At 42.9% G+C, this 15470-nt stretch overlaps 3 protein-coding genes across 5 annotated transcripts in view; 2 read left to right on the top strand and 1 right to left on the bottom strand.

Annotated features, from left to right (window-relative positions):
- Window positions 1-15: 15 nt before the first annotated feature.
- Window positions 16-7069, top strand: gle1 (GLE1 RNA export mediator). Of its 2 annotated transcripts, none has more exons than XM_071353501.1 (16): window positions 16-242; window positions 516-767; window positions 878-1036; window positions 2878-3026; window positions 3169-3229; window positions 3323-3577; window positions 3732-3957; window positions 4081-4193; window positions 4349-4418; window positions 4555-4697; window positions 4882-5072; window positions 5255-5384; window positions 5528-5632; window positions 5732-5814; window positions 5944-6007; window positions 6150-7069. In XM_071353501.1, exons 1-16 carry the CDS (start codon window positions 144-146, stop codon window positions 6216-6218), a joined length of 2169 nt encoding a protein of 722 aa, XP_071209602.1. In that variant the 5' UTR covers window positions 16-143; the 3' UTR covers window positions 6219-7069. The 2 variants fall into 2 exon arrangements, with proteins under 2 accessions (XP_071209602.1, XP_071209601.1); XM_071353500.1 differs by having other exon boundaries at window positions 17-242; window positions 875-1036.
- On the bottom strand, window positions 7057-10379 carry LOC139545569 (prostaglandin E synthase 2-like). 2 transcript variants are annotated; one of them, XR_011669091.1, is made up of 7 exons: window positions 9998-10379; window positions 9518-9709; window positions 9021-9076; window positions 8765-8917; window positions 8375-8571; window positions 8159-8273; window positions 7057-8004 (listed from the first exon to the last, which is right to left on the bottom strand). XR_011669091.1 is itself a non-coding variant. In XM_071353502.1 (7 exons), exons 1-7 carry the CDS (start codon window positions 10283-10285, stop codon window positions 7876-7878), a joined length of 1134 nt encoding a protein of 377 aa, XP_071209603.1. In that variant the 5' UTR covers window positions 10286-10373; the 3' UTR covers window positions 7057-7875. The 2 variants fall into 2 exon arrangements, 1 of the variants encoding a protein (XP_071209603.1); XM_071353502.1 differs by having other exon boundaries at window positions 8371-8571; window positions 9998-10373.
- Window positions 10380-10398: 19 nt separating this feature from the next.
- LOC139545567 (ral guanine nucleotide dissociation stimulator-like) overlaps window positions 10399-15470 on the top strand; it is a 43781-nt gene continuing 38709 nt past the window's right edge. Inside the window, exon 1 of the mRNA XM_071353499.1 lies at window positions 10399-11055. Coding sequence (XP_071209600.1) covers window positions 11035-11055 — 21 coding nt within the window. The 5' untranslated portion in view covers window positions 10399-11034. The remainder of the gene's footprint in view (window positions 11056-15470) is intronic.

Raw genomic sequence — 15470 nt, 5'->3', positions numbered from 1 at the left:
GACTCGGAACCATAGATATATCACAGCCGGAAATGGACCACGTCGGAGTTTGACTTTCAGTGGCACTTATACCGCATTCAGCAGCTAGCCTAATAATCACCTGTCTCTTAAAGTGTTTGTCGTGTGTTTATTTACACGCCAAAATGCCTGCTGAAAGTTTACGATGGGATACATTGGAGGCCTTGAAAAGCTCACCAAAGGGAAGACTGAAATACAACCCAGACTGGCTCGAAAAGGGGGAGGTAATGAACGTCAACGTTAGCTAACGGCTTCACATATATAACGTTAGCTCAAAGGTTCAAAGTTGTCTCGCATGTTCTGCATTCGTTAACTGACTAAAACAAAGTTACCACATCACCAATATAATTATTAGCCTGCTACCTAGCTGGACCATGGCATGTCTACGATTTCAGTATTCTAGCCAACATTGGACACGTTTTAAATAAGCATTTCATTGGATTAGATATGTGATATAGCCTAACGTTACTGGTATGATCCTTTCTCGTCCCCTGCAGGATATTTTGTCAGGTTGTAATGAAGCTCCTAGCTTGTCCCCACTCTCTGGGCTCATCTTGAAGAGGCTTAACATGAGCCCTCGAGCGCTTCAGAAGACCTGCTCTTTGGGCTCTGCTTCCCGTGACCCAAGCCCAGGCCTGTCTGAGGAGGCCCCAGTCTCCTCAACCAGCCCCTTCCCTTCAGCCAATGCTCAGCCCACTCCCCTCTCTTCTCCACTACTGGTCCCCAGGTTGAAGAAAGACACAGAGCAGGCAAGTCTCTTTCCCGCTCTGTTTATACCATTTTGTTACTCCCTCTGCACACAATTTGTTTTACATTCGTATGTATTCACCACATTTGTCTTCATATCGATCCACAGCAGATTGTTGGTGATGAGGACAGTGCCCCAGATACCAGCGACGATCTCAGTCCAGTCACCAACCCCATTCCTCCCCCCACCATCTCCCTGCTGTCTCCCAGGGCAACTCAAATGGAAGGATGTATACGCATTTGTGAGGAGAAACATCGTGCCAAAGCTAAGGTTGCAAAAGCTTTTGTCTTTTTTTCTTCTTAGTTATCTTGTTCATGCATCAACATGGCATAATAATATATTGAATGCATTAACAGCAATTACCATAACCAAACAAACATTGTAGATTAGAATGGTAAATGTGATATTGGTGTGCCATCCCCGCGGCCTCCGTAATGTATTAGTCCACTCAGACAGGCGTACATCAGACAGGTGTCTCGTGTACCATAACAAAATATATACAGTACCAGTCAAAAGTTTGGACACACCTACTCCTTCCAGGGTTTTTCTTTATTTTTTACTATTTTCTACATTGTAGAATAATAGTGAAGATGTCAAAACTATGAAATAACACACATGGAATCATGTTGTATCCAAAAAATTGTTAAACAAATCAAAATAGATTTTAGATTATTCAAAGTAGCCACCCTTTGCCTTGACAGCTTTGCACACTTGGCATTCTCACAACTAGCTTCATGAGGTAGTCACCTGGAATGCATTTCAATTAACAGGTGTGCCTTTTTAAAAATCAATTTGTGGATTTTCTTTCCTTAATGCGTTTGAGCCTATCAGTTGTGTTGGTAGGGGTGGTATACACAAGATAGCCCTATTTGGTAAAAGGCCAAGTCCATATTATGGCAAGAACGGCTCAAATAAGTTAAAGAGAAATGACAGTCCATCATTACTTTAAGACATGAAGGTCAGTCAATACGGAACATTTCAAGAACTTTGAAAGTTTCTTCAAATGCAGTCGCAAAAACTATCAAGCCCTATGATGAAACTGGCTCTCATGAGGACCGCCACAAGAAATTAAGACCCAGAGTTAACTCTGCTGCAGAGGATACGTTCATTAGAGTTACCAGCCTCAGAAATTGCAGCCCAAATAAGTGCTTCACAGAGTTCAAGTAACAGACACTTCTCAAGATCAACTGTTCAGAGGAGACTGCGTGAATCAGGCCTTCATGGTCAAATTGCTGCTAAGAAACCACTACTAAAGGGAACCAATAAGAAGAAGAGACTTGCTTGGGACAAGAAACACGAGCAATATCCTTTGGTCTGATGAGTCCAAATTTGAGAATTCTGGTGAATTCCAACCGCTGTCTTTGTGAGACGCAGAGTAGGTGAAAGGATAATCTCCGCATGTGTGGTTCCCATTGTGAAGCATGGAGGAGGTGTGATGGTGTGGGGGTGCTTTGCTGGTGACACTGTCAGTCATTTTTATTTAGAATTGAAGGCACACTTAACCAGCATGGTTACCACAGTATTCTGCAGCGATACGCCATCCCATTTGGTTTGCGCATAGTGGGACTATCATTTGTTTTTCAACAGGACAATGACCCAAAACACACCTCCAGGCCGTGTAAGGCTATTTGACCAAGAAGGAGACTGATGGAGTGCTGTATCGGATGACCTGGCCTGCACAATCACCCAACCTCAACCCAATTGAGATGGTTTGGGATGAGTTGGAACGCAGAGTGAAGGAAATGCACCCAACAAAAGCTCAGCATATGTGGGAACTACTTCAAGACTGTTGAAGAAGCATTCCAGGTGAAGCTGGTTGAGAGAATGCCAAGAGTGTGCAAAGCTGTCATCAAGGCAAAGGGTGGCTACTTTGAAGAGTTCCCACACGTTTATCACTTTTTTTGGTTACTACATGATTCCATATGTGTTATTTCATAGTTTTGATGTCTTGACTATTATTATACAATGTAGAAAATAGTACAAATAAAGAAAAACCCTTGAATGAGTAGGTGTGTCCAAACTTTTGACTGGTACTGTATATGTGAGAACCATGGCATTATGTTAAGCTAGCATTTCATACCTAATCTAGACCCTTGAATTTCCTGGTGCAGATGGAGCTGAGTCTGAGGCAGGAGCTGCAGGAGAAGCTGGTGGCCTCAGTTGCGAGCCGTGAGTCGGAGCAGCTCAAACGCTTTGAGGAGTTGATGGAGCTGAAGCAGAGACAGGAGTACCAGAGTATGCGGGACATGATGGACAGAGAGTACACCCTGCTTGTTTTTATCTCTAAAGCATAATTGTCTCCTTTTCACCTACCAATATGCCGCTGTCCCTGTGACAGAATTGAAAATGTGTTTAAATGTCAAGAATCTTAATTTGCTGCTTGTCTTTCTCTTGTTTAAAAGAACACAAGAAAGCATTGGGCGCCAAGAAAAGTTGAAAGAAGAGCACAAAAACAGAATAAAGGTATTGAAAGTTTAACCACTGGAACTTCAGAAAGCAAAATGCAAAACAGTCGTATTCAGATATAGGTTGAAAAACCTCCTCCGCCCCTCACAGATCCTGAACCTGCGCCTGCGGGAAGCGGAGCAACAGCGTTTGCGGGAGGCGGAATTTGAGAGGCAGAGACAGGTGGAGGGTAGGGAGAGACTGCGTGCTCTCAACGCCATCCAGGAAGAGATACTTCAACTCAATCAGCTCCTGGAGCCGGCCGCACCCACCCAGTCAGGCCCCTCCCCTGATCTCACATCCTATAGCACCCGTGCCAACCAGCTATGCTCCCAGGTGTCAGAGGTGGTGCGCATGACAGCAGAGGTCAGTGTGATTCTCTTTATCCCTCATCTATGGTTGTATGTGTCTTTGTCGAAGTAGACCCATGCTATGGGGGAGCGGGGAATACCATCTATTGTTTTCATCCTGTTTATGTCCTTGCTCTGGTCAATATGGGTAAGTGGTTGTGATTGTGTAGGGGGAGTTCCCCAGTGTGGAGGACATGACGGTGGCAGAGCGGGCACTGCATGAGATGAGGTCACTGATCCGGGTGATGCAGGAGGCAGCTGCCCAGGCCCAGGAGAAGAGGAAGAAGGAGCAGGAGGAGGAAGAGGAGCGCAGGAAGATGGCAGTGCTGCAGGCCCAGCAGGAAGAGCAGAAGAAGAGTGCAGCTCTGTCAGCCAAAGAGAAGGCACGGAAAAAGGGTAAGGAGAGGGAGGATAAATGGATGGATAAAAATGTCTTTATTTGATTACATAGGGTATGTACGAATGAGTGAAAGGTTAGGTAGTGAACAAGGGGTTTAAAAAGCACTCTTCTTTCCAAAGGCCTGCAGACTAAAGCCGAGCAGAGCACTCTGAAGTGGTACCAAGAGCTGCAGGACTCCGCTAACCAGTGTGCACAGTCTTTTGAAGGCTTGAACAACACTAAGGATATCCAGGTTGGTTGAAACTGTGCATGGGTGAGGAATGAACTGTGCCAGTATAGGAAAATGCAGTTCCCACATTATGATACACCTTCACATTAAAAGCTCAATTACAAACGATTGGCAACATTACCTTTTTGTTCCTATTACCTTTTACATTTGTTTTTCAGACAAAGAAACTAAGAATGGAGCTCCAGAAGGCAGCCACAATCCCTGTCAGCCAGATCTCCAGTATCTCGGGTGCGTCTGGGTTATGCAGAGGGCTCAGAGGCTTATAATGACACTCATTATATCTATGGTAAAGTGAAAGAAGGTGAACATTGCTATAATAATTGTGAGATTGAAATTGTCTGTGCCATGTTTGTCAAATACCCAGGTTCCAAGCTCAGGGAAATATTTGACAAGATTGACAAGCTGTTGTCTGGGAGATCAGTGGTATCCGGAGGGAAGTCTGTCTCCACCTCCCAGCATCCCAACGGCCTGGACTTTGTCAGCTACAAACTGGCCGAGAAGTTTGTGGTGAGTTCACATGACCTTGGCTTGAACTGCTGGAGACACAGGACTATTGGTCTGTATGGTCTCTTCCATACATTGCTGAATTTTTCTGTTACGTTTTATACTCCCGTAGTCATACAAATAAAAGACTGTAGTGTCTTGTTTTCATAGAGCTCTTAAATGCTTCCTTGTCAATTTGTTTCTCTAGAAACAAGGAGAAGAGGAGGTGGCGTCCCACCACGAGGCAGCCTTCCCCATCGCTGTGGTGGCCTCCGGGGTGTGGGAGCTTCACCCCAAAGTCGGAGACCTCATCCTCGCCCACCTTCATAAGAAATGCCCCTACGCCGTGCCCCACTACCCACCTATGAAGGATGGCACATCTGTAGAGGAATATCAGAAGTCAGTGAAGCATCACACTGTTTTACAATGCATCTGGAACGAACTGTAATGAAACAGAAATTGATGTAATTCCATGACTTTGGGTTGAAAACACCTATGCTGCATTTCAAGTGAGTTGCTTACACGATCTAAGCAAATGAGGTTAGTTGCTCTGGCTGAAGTGTTGTTTTGTGTCCCACCAGAATCTTAGGCTACCGTGTGGAAGATGGAGGGGTGGAGGCTCAGGACAGCTTTTTGAAGAGGATGTCAGGAATGATCCGCCTCTATGCTGCTATCATACAGCTCCGATGGCCTAATGGCTCCAAGCAGGGGGTATCGACAATCCTACATTGTTTATATAACGAATGCTAATATCACTAACTATGTCAAAACACTTCACTGACCCCCCCCCCCCCCCCAATTGTATACTGTTATTAGGCTGACCTTTATTATTATCATTGTGTCCACCCCTCCAGCCTGCCCCACATGGGCTGAACAACGGCTGGCGCTGGCTGGCTCAGATGCTGAACATGGAGCCCCTGGCAGACGTTACGGCAACACTCCTTTTTGACTTCCTAGAGGTGATGAGTCATGTCTCTGACACCTGTCTCCAAAGACGGTCTCTGGACTAGACATTTTATGCCGGTCACTGACGTCCACTGTTCTCGGTCTTCCCTTAGGTCTGTGGCAATGCCCTGATGACGCAGTATCAGGTTCAGTTTTGGAAGCTCATTCTGCTCATCCAAGAGGAATACTTGCCAAGGTACAATCACCACTCTCAGCAGTTCAGTTTTACATCAGAACAAAATAGTCTGCTGTGACTTTGTGGTACACTCTACCTTGGCCGCTCTTTCAATGCTCAGACTTCATGTTGTCATTTGTTCTCTCTTAGGATTGAAGCTGTCACCAGCCAAGGGCAGGCGGGCTCAGTCACGAGGCTCAAGCAGTTCCTGGAGGTGAGTGTGCTGCAAGGCCAAGTATAGCACAGTATCATAGGCACTGTTGTTTAACTGACACTGATGCACTGTCTTTAAAACCTACTGAACTCTTAAAATTGGTCAAAAATGATCCTGTGTTTTCTTTTTTTCTCCCTATCAGAGTTCATTAAGAAGCAGGCAGATCCCTCCCCCCAAAGGCCAGCTGAGCTCCCACTTCTGGAGATCCTGAGTGGGGGAAGGATGGGAAAGGTGGTTTTGGACATGATGCATCAGTTGGATTCAAGGCTGCATCACCTCAGTCCCCAACTCATAGAATTTACTAGGTAGAGAAGCTCTGTCTTGATGTGGAAGTTATGTTTGCAATGATGCACTATATTCTGATCAATTTGCTTAATAGTATGTATACTTATAATTTGGTTTTAGCCAACTATACTAACTGGCTTGTATCGTGACTGCAACATGAACCATTTTATCCAATCTTCGTGCTAATCCTACTGCATAGTCATCCGTTGTTGTTTTTCTCCTTACCCTTGTTGAGAACATTATACTATTAAGGTAGTTATGTAGCTTCTTGCTGTACAGTTCAAGGCTTTTCCCCCAGTTTTTTTTCTGATTCACTGCAATGTGATTATTTTGCTTTACCAAATTCATATCGTATTACTTATTTTAAACTGAGGGATTTCTTTCCCTTTTTTGTTTCTATTTGTATTTATTTTTTGTTGACTGCTTTTAGATCTGATTACTCAATCATGACATCCCCTATTCAAGTCATATTGTCAGTGTGGTCATAATGGAATCCACCAACATGTTTATAATTTGTACATTTACATGTAATTAACTGTTTTTATATAGTGTGAGGATTGAAGGTTTGCATTTACCACTCTGTTAGTGCTGAGCTTGTACCAAACCGTTAAGGCTGCGTTCACAGGCAGCCCAATATTGGTATTTTGACCAATCACAGATCATTTTCAGAGCAGATGAAAACCGATCATAAATTGGGCTACCTGTCTAAATGCAGTCTTAGAGTGAAATGAATAATACAGGTGTAACTGAATTAAAACATGATACATTGTTTACTTATTTTTATATGTATGCACATCATTAGGCTGGTTAATACATAACAATTTCAACCAGTTTGTCCAATGGTAGCTCCCAAATTATTATACCCATTTCACTTTGCACACTAACACCATGCTATATCCTGCATAATTGAGAATACATTTTCTGCTCAGATAATTCAATCTGACTGTGACAACCATCTGAGGTAGATTAAGCAGTCAGGTAGTTAACAAGAAAATCCTGAAACAGGTAGCCATAATTGAGTATACTTTCCATCAAAGCATTACAAGTGTATTTCCTACTTTCATAACTTATGGAAGATCAAACCTAGAGGGAAATTACATTGAGTCATCAAATGTAACATTAGCTTGTTAAATTTAAACCTTTGTGAATGGAAAATAAAACGGGGGCAAATAAAAATGGAACCTAAAATGCTAAGACTGGAGGTAATGTTTTGCACTAAATTTAAAACTGCCAATTTGGTTTTACCCATGTCATACACGTTGTTCAAGTCTGCAGCTTTGACACTGGGGGACACCAGGTAGACAGTAAACAAGTATCTAAACAGCTAATTGCTTCCAGTTTTTTAAAGAAAATCAACAAATCATTGGGTGCATTTTCACAGACAATATATCAAGGTTGGAAGTAGATTTCTGTAAATTGCAACAGGTGGAAAAGGTCCTTGGGACAAAATGTTATTGCCTATCATGCAGTCTTTACTTAACGCAATCACTTTTCCCATCTCATGACATCTACAGATTTAGTCTTAGGGCTGGAAGTGCTATTGAATTCAAGTCTCCTAGTGCTGGTCAATGTTTTGAGCAGGATCAGTTATGGTCCTCATGGCTTTCTGTAGCTTTCTCCATGCGTCTGTACCAGCTCTTCACCTTGGTGTTCTCCATCATGTCATTCCAGGCCTCAAGACCCTTCATCACTCTCAGAATCCCATACACTGCCTGCAGAGAGGAGAGTCAAGGACAATCAGCAAAACACACTTTGGCTATTGTAAACAAATAGTCTCATCAGGAAATCTGCATCTGAGACAACGTAGACAATACAAGTTCTAGAAGTCTAAGATAATACTTCACATGACAGATGTGATGCTCTTACCAGGTCAGCCAGATTGGGCTGGTCTCCACCCATGAACAACTTCTTGCCAATGGCCGCCACCCACTCATTGACTGCCTTGTACAGATCCTGTCTCACATCATCCTGCAAGTTGTGTCTGCAGGATAGAGGCATTCAATTTAAACAGAGCTCATCACTAAGCATTATTGGCTAGTTATATATCAGACAATCACACAAAAAATGTTGTCACCCACCTACTTTTCAGTCTTTTTGAGATGACAAACATGGCAGCTGCTCCAACATACTTTGCAAAGAAGCCCTCATAAGTGCCAAACTTGCCCTCACGGACAATATAGTCAAAGGAGGCCAGGGCCTCTCCAGTGGACCGGTACACGTTGGGCGAGATCAGGTGAACCAGCCAATCATCTGCCCACTTACGCCATTTGATCTCCTCTCTGAAGAAGATGGACAGTAAAGAGAAAGGGACATTTAAGCCTAGATGATGCTTGACAGAATCTATCAAGAGTAGTGATGCACAGTATGTCTTTAGAGAGGTTTGGACAGATACATTAATTTTCATTAATATCCCATGCACTGAGAATTGTCATTATGGGCAGCAGTAATTTGGCATCCAATGTGTTCACCTACTTTCTGGAGTCTTTCTCTGGGTACATCGTCTGACCTTCAGCTTCATTCACCATTACCCAGTACTTGTTGTTGAACTCTGTCACCTCCTTCCCCTTCTCGTTGACCGCTTTCATCTCTGGGTAACAGCGCAGAATCTCTGAGATGGTTTTATCTCTGGAGGAAGAGAGAGAATTCAGAATGCTTAGTTATCATGATCAAGAAGGAACACTTTATGTAAAAAAACAACTAGAACACTTCTCGGGAGGTAGCTACTTACTTGCTCACCAACTGTGTCTTCAAAGCGCTGATTATTACTGAGGAATCGTTCAGTTGCTGATAGGTCAAGAGCACAGAAGGAGAGCGATCACATGACAAGTTTTCCATCATCCCATACACACCTGTAACTAATACCAAGCCTAGCCAGCAGATCCGACCCACTTGCTTACAGGTGCACTATGGTGGGACAGGCTTCCTGTGTAGATTAAGCCACTGTAGAGCCGGTGCGAGATATGTACTTCGAATTGTCCCATTATCCCCACTGTTACACAGAAGACTGAGCAACTGCTAAAAAACTAGCAGTCGTTCAATCTTCTCTTTGTAACAGTTAGGATAATGGGACTATTCGGAGAACGCACTTCTTATCCCTGGAATGACGTACGTTTTCCGAGCCATATATATACAGGAAGCCTGTCTGACCCTAGTGCAGCTGTAAATAAGCTGGTCGGATCTGCTAGCTAATACCAAGCCATGCAGAGTGACTCTGTCCCCCCTTACCACATCATCGTTCACCATTAGGATTGGCATTTTTCTGTAAGTTGACCACCTGATTTCCTTCCTCATGACGGGGTTGACCTCCACAATCTCATATGGAAGCCGATGGTAGTCCAGAAAAGCTCGCACTTTACTGCAGAACGGGCAGGTCTTGTACTGGTACAGGGTCAACTTCAGGCCACCATCAGAATAAGCCTGTGGAAGAGATACAACTCAGAAAGTCAATTTTATTAACTGCAAATATATTTAAAAAGGCCAAATTTGGTTGAACGTGGATGTAACATTGGGCAAACTACATGACAAAAGCACACCTGCCAGTAGTCCCAAATGTGGCGATGCGTTCCATTGTGTACAGGTCTGATTTATTAGGCAAACCACAGACAGGTTGTCAGCTGACACAATCCACCTGACATGCTTTGCTTCAGGTAGACTATATGGACATCAATGAAAATACATTTCATAGCTAATATTATTGCCTATTACCTTTGCTTCTTCTTCTTCAGCAAGGTGATGTTGGACAGACAACTGTATTGTTTTATACAAGCCAAGTCCCCCTCCAAGCAGGAACGCACAACCCAGGACACGGCCACCGCGCAGAGGGGAGAAGGGCAGTTTGGATCGGAATCCTGAACCGCCCGTTCCGTGTGCCCTGCTTGATCTAAGCAGCGAGACCCTTGGAACCAGAGAGGCAATATTTCCAGCAAGACATACTGGAGACTCCAAAATGTGCCAGCCGATCTTACCGACAGTTCTCGCACAGGAAGCTGCCATCTTGATTTTACATAAGTTCCCACAATGCAGTGCGTAGGGACTTGTTCAAGAACATAGTATCGATTTGCGATTTGGTTGGGTGTTGGGGTGTTCAAGAGCTGCTACCTAAGAGCCGGACAGAAGGCAGTAAATAGATATTTGACATAGGTAGGCCAGTTGTTCTTTTTTTGCCAGTCTCAGTGCACAGCTGTAAATCATTTCCTCCAAAAGTTTATTTTGAACATAAGTGGACAGAATAAGTCACTGCGTGATGCTGCTATGTACACCAAAGCAAAATGATAGGATCAGGCATTATATGACCCGTAATTTGTATTTTTTATTTATTTATTTAACTTCATTTGTATGACTATTTGGGGGGGGGGGTTAAATTAACAATTGCAAATAAAGAAATCGCATGAAATTGTTCAAATCAGACCAATGCGCATTGCATGCTTCCCATGGTTGCAGGAGGGCATAATCAAGATAGAGGATGAAGCTAGAAATTAAATGCACGAATGCTGCAATTTACTGTGTAGTTTAGACTAATAGCTGAATAGACTAGTACAGTAACTGTTGTCCTACTACAGTACATGTCATCTCAAGGTGGTGCTGGACTCACTGGACATTTCCACAAGGGTACACGCTAATTTGATGCACGAGCATCACTGTGGATAATATCGTTATCAAAATGCTGGATGCTGGTGCAGAAGAAAAGAGAATATATCCTGAACATGCACGAGAAGAGATTTTAAGGTCATGAATCTGAGAGGATGATAATGCTGGAAAAACAGGTATGCTACAGTTACAGTCACCTGGGAAACATTTAGTATGTGAGATGCACCTGTCCTGTCACTCTGTTGTAGTGTTGCATAGACCCACATAATAAATAATACACCATCATATTATTATATTATATTTTTTATTTTGGTAGATCATTTTAACCTGAAACCTCACTGGATAAACCCCTGACCTAAATGCATGTGAATAGTAATTTGTCAGCATGCCCATAACCCCCAATATGTTTATGACTCTCTTGGATGTGTGGACAATTCTCCCAATGGTCTACTACGCTGAAGCTGAAACATCATCCCCTCATCATCATTGAATGAGCAAACATCATTATCACATCCATCATTGGAACTGCATCTGTTAGTCAGTATCCTTAGATATGGTTTGAATGTGATACACACACACTCTCATTTTTTCTCTCTCTCTCTCGCTCAGACACACACACACATATACACGTAAATCCATGCACGTGTGCATACACAAACATTCACACACATACACATACACTCATGCATGCACATACAAGCACACTTTTCTACTTAAAAGATGAAGGGCATGGTGCTGAATATTTAAGTGTCTGTATGTTGTTTCTGGACAGGCTGTGCATTGATAAGAATGAACAATAAACACAATGATATTCTTGGCAAGGAAGTGAAGCTTTCTAGGAAATATGCTTTTTGGATCAGGCCCACTGGCCTTCAGCATCAGAGGGAGGGGGACCTCCCATGGTTAAACTCCAAAGTCAGCTCTTGGGCTATAAAAAAAGCAAAGAAAGCCTACCCCGAAAATAACAAACTCGCTCTAACAGCCGTTGAAAATGGACTTGTTCTATATCTTTTCCCCCCTGCCCTTTAATCATCAGAATAAGTTGCAATGTGAGATAACTTACAATATGATGCTTTTGTATGTAACCTTACCTTGCAGGTTGTCATTGTTCCAATGGTATAAAGCAGAGGGGGCTGGTGGGGGGAGCTCTGGGAGGACAGGCTCATTGTAATGGCTGGAATGGAATCTTTGAAATGGTACCAGACACACCAAACACATGTCTGACTCTGTCCAGTTGATTCCATTCCAGCCATTACAATGAGCCCATCCTACTATAGCCCCTCCCAACAGCCTTCTCTGGTATAAAGTCTATACCATTACTGCTGTAAGAGCCATTTCGGCCTACTTTTGTGGCTGTTGTCCATTTGTGTATTCCACATCATTTGTACACTAGAGGGCACTATGTGTTGGGTCATCGGTCACAGGTCACATGTATATTGGCGCACAGGTGACCAGGAAGTAGGGATGCACAGGTATGGAGAGCATACAGTTCTCACCGTTGACATTATGGAACTAAGATTAGCCTACGTACCTGTAATACAACCTGGTCTCTGGGCAATTCGGCTGCAGAAACCAGGCGGGGTAATAACATCTGCCTGTATGGAATTATTGCTATTTTATCTTTGCTGATAAATGGGCAAAAGACCCAACCAAAGAGCGACGTTTGGAAAGCAGTTATTTTTGCACGCGTCTATGAACATTTGTAAATCCCAGCACGCGTCTATGAACATTTGTAAATCCCAGTGTATTCCACCTGTGCTAGTGGCTATCAGGAAGGTTAGCTACTACAACTACAGTTTGGGTCCTGTTAGTAACTATCCCAGGCTAACTAGGTGCCGACATGGAAGTTCCATGAAATTATTTGGAGATCACCAAAGACGTTTTGTGTTCACAACATGCTGAAATTGGAGAAGAAATAGGATATTATTAATAACAAATAGATGATGTCCGGTGGCCTAGACTATTATGCTCTTAAAGTTTTCATAAAAAAACAGACGTTTAAGGCTTAGTTATAGCGAAACACATTCATTTTGACAGTTCATTGCAAAAGTTATATATTTTGGTCTTTTAGTAGTAAATCTAGCTCTTTTTGAAATCGTGATTTAGAGAAGGTGCCTCTATGTCATCTCAAGGGAGGGGTTTGGTATAAAATACACTCCCTTAGAGATGCTAGATGTGCTGGGGGGTACCACCGCAATGCTTACTTTAAAAGCAGGTGACAGCGTGCCTTATTTGGCAATGGTCTTGGTAAGTGGAGTGTGACAATATGCACAACATGGCCAAAATTATATGGACACCTGCTCATCAGACATCTCATTCCAAAATCATGGGCATTAATATGGAGTTGGTCCCCCCCTTTGCTGCTATAACAGCCTCCACTATTCTGGAAAAGCTTTCCGCTAGATGTTGGAACATTGCTGCGGGAACTTGCTTCCATTCAGCCACAAGAGCATTAGTGAGGTCGGACACTGATGTTTAGCGATTAGGCCTTGTTCGCAGTCGGTGTTCCAATTCATACCGAAGGTGTTCGATGGGGTTGAGGTCAGGACTCTGTGCAGGCCAGTCAAGTTCTTCCACACTGATATCAACAAACCATTTCTGTATGGACCTTGCTTTGTGTACGGGGGGCATTGTCATGCTGAAACGGGAAAGGGCCTTCCCAAACTGTTGCCACAAAGTTGGAAGCACAGAATCGTTTAGAATGTTGTATGCTGTAGCGTTAAGATTTCCATTCACTAGAAAGGGGGCCAAGCCCGAACCATGAAAAACAGCCCCAGACCATGATTCTTCCGCCACCAATCGTTATAGTTGGCACTATGCATTCGGGCAGGTAGCATTCTCCTGACATCTGTCAAACCCAGATTTGTCTGTCGGACTGCCAGATGGTGAAGTGAAATTAATCACTCCAACTCCAGAGAACGCGTTGCCAATTTCCACTGCTCCAGAGTCCAATGGTGGCAAGCTTTACACCACTCCAGTCGACGCTTGGCATTGCACTTGGTGGTCTTAGGCTTGTGTGCGGCTGCTCAGACATGGAAACCCATTTCATGAAGCACCCGACCAACAGTTATTATGCTGACTTTGCTTCCAGAGGCAGTTTGTAACTGGGTAGTGATTGTTGCAACCGAGGACAGAAGATTTTTAAGCGCTACGGGCTTCAGCAACCGGCGGTCTCGTTCTCTGATCTAGTGTGGCTTACAACTTTGTGGCTGAGCTGTTGTTGCTCCTAGATGTTTCCACTTCACAATAACATCACTTACAGTTGACCGGGGCAGTTCTACTAGGGCAGAAATTTGACAAACTGACTAGTTGGAAAGGTGGCATCCTATGACGGTGCCACGTTGAAAGTCACTGAGCTCTTCAGTAATGGGCCTGTCAGCAACGGTTGTGGCTGAAATAACTAATAAAAATGTTGATGTAATAAATGTATCACTAGCCACTTTAAACAATGCCACTTTATATAATGTTTACATACCCTACATCAGTCATCTCATATGTATATACTGTACTCTATACCATCTACTGCATCTTGCCTATGCCGTTCGGCCATCGCTCGTCCATATATTCTTATGTACATATTCTTATTCATTCCTTTACACTTGTGTGTATAAGGTAGTTGTTGTGAAATTGTTAGATTACTTGTTAGATGTTACTGCATGGTCAGAACTAGAAGCACAAGCATTTCGCTACACTCGCATTAACATCTGCTAACCATTTGTATGTGACAAATAAAATTTGATTTGATTTAACTGAATCCACTAATTTTAATGGTGTCCATATACTTTTGTATATATAGTGTATGTTTGGATACACACAGTATATATGCATATATGGGCATATACAATGCATTCGGAAAGTATTCAGACACCATTCCCTTTTTCCAAATTGTGTTACGTTACAGCCTAATTCTAAAATAGATTTTTTTTAAATCCCTCATCAATCTACGCACAATATCCCATAATGACAAAGCGAAAACAGGTTTTTATAAATGTTTGCAAATTTATAAAAATTAAAACAACAGAAATACCTTATTTACATAAGTATTCACACCCTTTGCTATGAGACTCGAAATGTATCTCAGGTGCATCCTGTTTTCATTGATAATTCTTCAAATGTTTCTACAGGTTGTGAATTAGAGGGTAATGCCTCTGGAACTTATACACTGATTGAGTAGGTGAAGTTATGGACATTGTACTCCTATAAGACTAGAGAGACGGTTAGAGAGACAGATCCTCAGTTTAGGGTTCTTTAATGTTGATTGGAGATTAACAATGTTTGCAATTCTGTGCCATGTCAATCAGCTGTGATTATCCAATTAACTGTTTATCCATACAAGATGTGGTCTTACTTACAGTTTTGGTGTTCATGCACAGTGATGAATAAATTGGTCAGAAAGGAAATAATGTCCAAAACTGAGATTTGTGTTCACAGCAGTAGGTGGCGAGCTGCACTTGGTAATGAACTAAACACTCTGCCAGCTTGTGATAGCTGTGATGTCATTACGGAGTTCTTAAAGGGACAGGCTTTCTTACACAGCCGCCCCGAATGTCTGCTACGACATTCTAACCAGATGGAAAGTCTGTTCTAGGTG

This window comes from Salvelinus alpinus, chromosome 19 (assembly GCF_045679555.1).
Source record: "Salvelinus alpinus chromosome 19, SLU_Salpinus.1, whole genome shotgun sequence".
NCBI classification, from domain to species: Eukaryota; Metazoa; Chordata; class Actinopteri; order Salmoniformes; family Salmonidae; genus Salvelinus; species Salvelinus alpinus.
This window is presented reverse-complemented; position numbering and strand designations above follow the sequence as displayed.

Bases quoted from the DNA above. Each gene is read 5' to 3' on its own strand.
- LOC139545569 (XM_071353502.1), bottom strand. From the start codon at position 10,285: ATGGCAGCTTCCTGTGCGAGAACTGTCGGTAAGATCGGCTGGCACATT. The intron at 9,710-9,997 runs GTAATAGGCAAT...TCTCTTCCACAG, and splicing joins CTGAAGAAGAAGAAGCAAAG to GCTTATTCTGATGGTGGCCT. The intron at 8,005-8,158 runs GTAAGAGCATCA...TCCTCTCTGCAG, and splicing joins AGCCCAATCTGGCTGACCTG to GCAGTGTATGGGATTCTGAG.
- gle1 (XM_071353500.1), top strand. From the start codon at position 144: ATGCCTGCTGAAAGTTTACGATGGGATACATTGGAGGCCTTGAAAAGC. The intron at 4,194-4,348 runs GTTGGTTGAAAC...TTTGTTTTTCAG, and splicing joins ACAACACTAAGGATATCCAG to ACAAAGAAACTAAGAATGGA. The intron at 6,008-6,149 runs GTGAGTGTGCTG...TCTCCCTATCAG, and splicing joins GGCTCAAGCAGTTCCTGGAG to AGTTCATTAAGAAGCAGGCA.